This window comes from Hippoglossus hippoglossus, chromosome 22, assembly GCF_009819705.1.
Source record: "Hippoglossus hippoglossus isolate fHipHip1 chromosome 22, fHipHip1.pri, whole genome shotgun sequence".
In the NCBI taxonomy this organism is placed as follows: domain Eukaryota; kingdom Metazoa; phylum Chordata; class Actinopteri; order Pleuronectiformes; family Pleuronectidae; genus Hippoglossus; species Hippoglossus hippoglossus.
In genome coordinates, this window is record NC_047172.1 from 13473938 (window position 1) to 13481464 (window position 7527).

Here is a 7527-nt window from a genome sequence, read left to right on the forward strand (position 1 = left end):
AATAATAATAATAATAATAATAATAATAATAATAATAATAATAATAAATCTCATATTAATTGTGGCCATTCCAAAGAGACACGAAGTAAAACACACACCCGCAGTCTCTGTGTAGAATAAAGCCTCATGTTGTATTCTAACACCAATTGCTGTTATGTACAACATTAAGTAAAAAACTGTGTATGCGCAGTAATGAGGAGGTTCCGTGTATTTAATGACAGTTTGTGTTTTGCCGTTGTTTACCCTGTGGGGGTCGTGCGAGCCCCGGGCGGTGGGAGCAGCGCGCGGCGGCAGCAGCAGCAGCAGCAGCTGAATGAAGCAGACGCGGAGGAAGTGGCGGTTAATGCAGCTCCACACCTTTCCGGTGTAGCAGCGCCGCGACCAGCTCCACTTCCCGGAGAGAGACGAGCGCTGGTGGGGTTATCGAGGCAGGAGGGGGAGACAGGAGGTAAATCATCCGGCTTTACATGCAGCCTTCCACCCGGGGCGGACGCGAGCCCAACGTTGTTCCAGCGACGCTTGATTTTTTTTTTTTTGTCGTCAGATATGATCAGCTAACCGCCGCTAGCTACATAGCATACGCTAGCTTGCTAGGCAACCAAGCTAGCTCGTGTTAGCCGTCTTTAGCAGCCATGAGCGGTAGCTGGGGTAATTTGGCATGTCTGACCCTCCCTCTCTAAATCTCTTCACAGGGGGACCAGAAGTGGAGTTTCACGAGTGGACGCGGGTGTTGCTGAGTCACCGAGGATTGCTTTTTTAATTCCGAAGCGGACCCCCCCCCCCCCCTTCCAGCTTCGGTGAACGCACCCGGCTCGGTGGAGTAACCGCAGAAAGCTGCTTTTTCCTGCGGTGAAGAGAACAAGGGCGCAGCCGGCGAGGAGGACACAAGCGCCAGAAGGAAGTCACAAGTGCCGAGGCTTTTCTCCGGGCCTCGTTCTCACTCACACACACACACCGTGTCTGACATCTGCAGGTTTGACTCACCACGGCCTGAGTGTGTGTGTGTGTGTGTCTGTCACGCAGCTTTGTGTAGATTTTGGCCAAACACAATGAAAGTCGGGCAACAGCTGCTGCCAAGTTGTTCGTGTTAACCGAGCCATGTTGTGTGCAGGGCCTGACAACACTGTGCTGCTCTGAACATAGATGTCCCAGCACTTCACTGGATCCTGACGCACAGACTCTCCAAGAAAAGTCCCCAAGTATTGTTAGGTTTAAACATGAGTGTGCAGTTTTGACTTCACCCCCCCTCACCCGTAGATGCTCTCTCTAGTTATGTGTTCACATGTAAGCCCTTAATCAAACTGAAGCTCTAGAGTTAAAGTGAATCACCACCATCATCATCATCAGCACTGTATCTGACATTTTTCTCGTTAGGAACAAAGTATTTATGCACAAGAGTCCAACATGGGGAAGATGCTCTCAAAGATATTTGGCAACAAGGAGATGAGAATATTAATGCTCGGACTCGATGCTGCCGGGAAGACAACGATCCTTTACAAACTGAAACTCGGACAGTCTGTCACCACGATCCCCACGGTCGGCTTCAACGTGGAGACCGTCACCTACAAAAACGTCAAGTTCAACGTGTGGGACGTGGGAGGCCAGGACAAGATTCGCCCCCTGTGGCGACACTACTACACGGGCACCCAGGGGTTGATTTTCGTGGTGGACTGCGCGGACAGGGACCGCATAGACGAGGCGAGGCAGGAGCTCCACCGCATCATCAACGACCGGGAGATGAGGGACGCCATCATCTTGATATTCGCCAACAAGCAAGACCTCCCGGACGCCATGAAGCCCCACGAAATCCAAGAGAAGCTCGGGTTGACCCGCATCAGAGATAGGAATTGGTATGTTCAGCCCTCCTGTGCAACCACAGGTGATGGACTATATGAGGGCCTGACATGGCTAACCTCAAACTACAAATCTTAATGATTGAGTGCTGACTGTTTTAGGTCAAAACTGTAATAACGTTGCAAGTAACAAATAACTTCTCAAACTGAGTATGGTTAAGAAAAAGTTGATGATTTCCCCATTTATTTTTTAATACCTTTACCCCACGACTAATTTATCTTAAACTGGGATTTCTGGCTTACAGTTTGCTTTTGCTCTGTAGCAAGCTTAAATCACATTCTATGTTTTTTGGGGGGCTTGCTTGATGAATATTGGAATTGATTGGTCCAAATGTTAAAAAGCCACAGAGTTCACCGCCTTTGCCTCTTCTTTTTCCTGTTTTATATAATTTTTCTAACGGAGCGGAGGTTTTTATCTTTCTCGGACTGTGGCTTGTTTCAAAGTTCTTGGGCGTCTGTTGCATTGAACTTGGATCTTTGTTCTCTTTCTTCCAAGGTGCGATATTTCATGTCATGTAGCCTCCTTGGAAAGACTTTGACACAGTACTGTGATGAAAAATGTTTCTTCTCAATGGTATTGACAGCAGCAAGGGGAAAAAAGGAGGGGAAAAAATACACCATTGCTTAGATTTCATTGTCATCAGTCTTGACAGAGGGAAAAAATGACATTTGGACATGTTTCTTTAGCCCTCCCACTCCCCTCATGTGGGCCATAGTTAACTGATTGACCTTTTGTGTCATGTCTTGATACCTAATTGTGCTGAATATTCAACAACTAGGCCTCCAGTAACTTAAACATGCTTGTTGGGATGCATTTTGAATTTTGGGTAACATGTAGTCGTTGACTCAATCTCTCCAAAGGAATGTCATTCAGCTCTGAGCGCTCTCAATCTGATACCACAGTTGATTAGTCTCAGTATTGGGACATTATATGATAGCCTATATCTGTAGCATGAGTACGAAAGTACAGTAACCCTACATCAGAGTCCATCTGTCGTGCAGTCAGAGGGAGCTGTGGACCGGTGAAATGTTGACTGACACCTTGTGTTGCAGCTCTTACTCCTATTTTGACTGAGGGGAACCATGTACAGAACAATGTCATTGTAATGTCTTATTAAAAAAGTGATTTTAAATCTGTTACGTCTCCGTGTTTTTAAGGATTAGAGGGTAGTGTGCATAGTACGATCTGTGAGTGATTAAACTATTAAAAAGTTTGGCAAAAAGTATAATAGTTTAATATATTAAAAAGAAAAGCTGAATGTATGAAGAGAAATTTAAAATAATAATAAAAAATGAGAGACTCAAGAATGCTCATAGTTCAGAGTCTGCAGTGTAAAAGTGATGTTTAAAAAAAGAAGGGTTTCTGTCCTCCCTCAGTTGCCTCACCCACAAATAGGAAAATGTAGAAAACAGGAAGTCCAACTGCGGGAACAACAGCCACATGATAGCCTGCATGAGACTCAGAGGGGCAGTGAGAGAGATGATGTACAGCTGAATCGAGAATTGTTTTTGAATGTTGTATGTTGGTTGTGAGCCAGGGTGGAGCTGAGGCTGAGCTGTTGGCTGTTACTTCCTGAATTTGCTTTTGGTTGCGACTGGCAGTAAAACAACAAAAGTCATTTGTTTTTATTCAACAAGAGTGGAAAATAGATAAATGTCAGAGGAATTGCACAGCGATGAGAAGTCATGTTCTGTAAAATGCTGATAAATAATAGATTTCATTGAAACTGTTGGTGGGACCACTTTTTTTACAAGAGTCACTCAAGCATTTGAATAATGTAATGTAATATGGATACATATCAATAACACTCATCTAAAAAATGTTACATCTTTTCGGTTTTGTGTGTTCTGTTCTACTTTGCCAAAATATATATATATATATATATTTCTTCCTGGTTTGATTTTGCACAGCTATGTTACATTTTTCATATAATCTGGTATTTTACTCCATTAAAAGTTGATCTGAGTTTGTCAGTTCACTACAAGTGAATCTATCGGAGACACTGCACCACTGAGTCATAGAGGAAGAATGTTTTAGTTTCCGTTGAAGCTGATTAACGCCTGTGTTTTCACTTCTAACAAAGACGGGATTGATGGTGACAAGTAGCCTGACTTACTGTGTTTGGGGCTACAAAAGATTAGGTCATATTATTCCACTGATTTCCAAGGATTTTTTTCTGTTCAGGGTCTTTTGCTCTGTTTTAGACATTTACAGAAAAACTGCCTCTGGCGAGTTTGCATCTACGAGGCTGGGATGTACTTCCTGTGTCTCTCATGCATACAACAAACAGATGTTTTGCAGAATTCGAGCTGTATCCTTGTGTACACATGCATGTGTCTGCGCCCACAGACCGTTTTGGGTCTTTAATCGTGGTGGCATTTTGCTGTGTGGAAAATCTGGTGCTTAGCAAGTTGCTGCAGAGGCCTCAGGATGTTTGCTTTAGCACCGCAGAGGTTTCCGACAGACGGGTCATGTGACATTGACAGATACGACTCCACAGCAATACAGAAGATGTTTCACACAACCTATGCACCATCGTGCAGCCTATAAAAAGAGGACACACACACACACACAGTGAAACTATTCACCACAAACGGTACAAGTGGAGAAGGTGTCAGAGCTGAAATCCTCGCATTCAGCGAGGGCTTTCCATTAGACGCTGATGGCAGCTTAATTGGGCTGTAATGGCCCCTTTGGTTCCCACCACTTCATTACAACCATATGATGGTCACAGCTTTATTGGGGGCAAGGACAGAAACTGTAAGCACGTTTTTATGACCTCTGCTCTGTAAAGATGAGACCTCCTGGCCCTTCTGTTAACTCCCCGTGCTGCTGGGCTGGCATTTACACTTCCTGAGTGGAGAGGTTAGGAAAGGTTTTCAGGTCATAGAAGGAAGCTCAGTAAAATGTACTCCGTGTAATGATTCTCATATTTCTCGCTTGTAAAGTGTCAAACATTTGCAAAGGTGTGTTTTATTATCAAAGCAACAGGAACTTTAATGCAGTGGATCTCAAATGAGGGCCTGTGTACCCGTAGGGGAGCATGACACACAGCCAGGGGTCTGTGAAAGGTTTCCAGATTCATCTGTTAAAATTGTGAAGGTATATGGTATTCTGCGTCAATACAAGTCTAAAATATTTCTAAGACGTTTCTCTGGTGTTGTTCTGCAACATGGATAATCAATAAGTGTTGCTCACCCTGTTGTCTTTTCAAACGGCTGTTGTGCAGTTCAATTTTCTATCTTACAATGATTCAACTGTTTACATGTCTAGGAGACATATTTTTATTATATCATTCGAGCAATCTGCAACAATTCCTGTGTCTAGAAGGGTGCGTATGAAAATGCAAAAAGAAATGTCAAATTATTCCATGGGATGTACATGAGTTAGTCCTCAGAATATATTCTATCTTGTACGAGGTCCTTGTCTGAGAAAAAAATTGAGAGCCTCTGCTTTAAGCTTCTCACGACGAGGCCGACATAATATTAAACCTTTTTTCTCTTAGTTCACTGATGCCACAATACGAAGGCCAACTGCTCAAACACTTCCAGTGGTTTGCACAATAATGCGTAGGACAGACTTGTCTTAAGCGACCGCTGCACTTATTTGTTGGGGCTGTCCCTATGACAACTGCCTGATGGGATCTCTGCCAGTGTGGCCTGGTGTTTTTGGTATCACATAGGTGACTGAGTGGGCTGAAGGTTTTCCATTCAGTTCCTCTGCTGTGATTTATTTAAAAAAGGAAGAGAGGCAAGAAATCGAGAGACTCTTTATGAGCCAAGTTCTGCAATACTGGAACACAAACGTCATTTTTCTCCCCCGTTGTCGCAATGATGGCTTGTGAGTCAACCCAACAAAGATTTAAAAGAGCTCAGGATTAACTGTGCTGAGTGGCGTTACAGATCCACTCCTGATGTGCCTACAAACCCAGCCGGGGTTTTGTCTGTGGTTTTCAGGGGTGTGGTTTGTCTTCCTCACACATCTTCACTTCCTCTTCACCCTAGTTTCAGAGTTAGTATTTTGAGCAGGTATAAGACAACACTCACTTCTGACTGCGGGGCTGTGAGTACAGTCCCGCCTAATGTGGGCCTACAGCTCGTACAGCGGCTACACCCAGCTCGATAATTACTGGGGGATTTGTGTTGTGTGCGGACACGTGTACACTGGTGCACAGAGGCCAACACGGTTATTAAAGCGGTTTATTTATCTGGCGAATGGCAGGAGGAAACACCTACTCTGCAAGCCACAGTTCAGGGGCTGCACGCCCTCAAGGACAGCAAAGCAGCCTCTGTGTGTTCTCTGTGAGGTTCACTCCTCTGCACCTCCACTCAACGGTTAACAATGAACTCACGCAGAGCTCCGAGTCAAACAGGTCCGGAAGTGGCTGCAAGTTGTCTCGGGTTTCCTACTGAAAAACACAGTAAACGCAACTGGTTGCCTTTACACAGATGCACGCCTTTCTGTCTGTACCGTAGGTGTGAATGGTTTTAACTGCAGGTGTTTAAGGGTTTTTAAGTTTTAACACAAGGCTTCACTGCAGTGTGAAACCGGCTATATAAAAAAAAAAGTGAGGCTGTGAAGTGCAAGGTGCACTCTGGGCATCTGTCCAAAATACATTCCATTCGTATCTGCAACTGAAGGTCACTCGCTGTGGTGGAATTACACTTTCAGACGACCAGAAAATGATTATAAAGTGTTAAAGAGTCCAGATGACACAGCCAATTTGTGTTTCAATGGATGTATAAAGTGCTTGTACAAGTTTCAGCAGCTGATAATCTCCACTTGTTGTTTCTCCCCCTTCCAGTCAAAGTCCCATTACATTTTTTCAAACCTCTAATATATTTATATTACATGATGTGAAACTGTGGATGGATCCGGATTGCAGCTGTGTGAGAGTGTGAAAATATTTTGTCCCTGGATTCCTATGCTGTGTTTTTCCAGCTGTAACACGGAGTGTAAAGTGAATTGTGGCCGAGTGACATCCATCGTACCTTCAGATGTAAGTAATATTTCAGTAAAGGGGGGGCTGGCGTTATAGCTGATGCTGCAGCTCGAGTCCTCCTGAGTCTTTTGGCTGCGAGGGATAGAAATCTAGAATCTAGAAAGTGCATCTCGTCCCTGAAGCAAATTGACATCCACTGCGTGTTTATGAGATCGCGTGTTTGTTCACTGTATTTGCCAGAGGCTTATTCATACAGGACACAGATCACTGACCTCAGCCCTGTGGCATCTGTTGTTTTGGCTTTTACACAAGTTCCTCTCAGAAACACTGAACTGTGATTCTGATGCCGCAGTGCACAGTCATGTAAAACCGGTATACGTCACCCAGCTGCATTATCTGCCAGCCACATGGATTCACTCACACACACGGTCTGACAGAATGATGAAGATCCATGCAAAGTAACCTCAGAAGGCCGCCGCCGCCTCCTCCTCCTCCTTCTCCTCCTCCTCCTCCTCCACCTCCTCCTCCTCCTCCTCCTCCTCCTCCTCCACCTCCTCCTCCTCCTCCAGCAGCAGCTTGCCACCGCACTGTCACGCTCTGTGTATCCGACAAGATCACAGTAATTACAGAAGAGCCAGTGTTTTTCGAGTGACAGTGTGTCTGGATTAGACAGAGACAGTTTGGGAGGAAATCTCAGATCCATGGGAAGTGCTGCTGCTGCTCACTCACAC

General features: G+C 44.7%; 1 protein-coding gene across 1 annotated transcript; it reads left to right on the forward strand.

Moving 5' to 3' along the window:
- The first annotated feature begins 240 nt into the window (after window positions 1-240).
- Window positions 241-2990, forward strand: arf6b (ADP-ribosylation factor 6b). Its single transcript, XM_034577393.1, has 2 exons — window positions 241-448; window positions 693-2990. Exon 2 carries the CDS (start codon window positions 1405-1407, stop codon window positions 1930-1932), a length of 528 nt encoding a protein of 175 aa, XP_034433284.1. The 5' UTR covers window positions 241-448; window positions 693-1404; the 3' UTR covers window positions 1933-2990.
- The last annotated feature ends 4537 nt before the right edge of the window (window positions 2991-7527 follow it).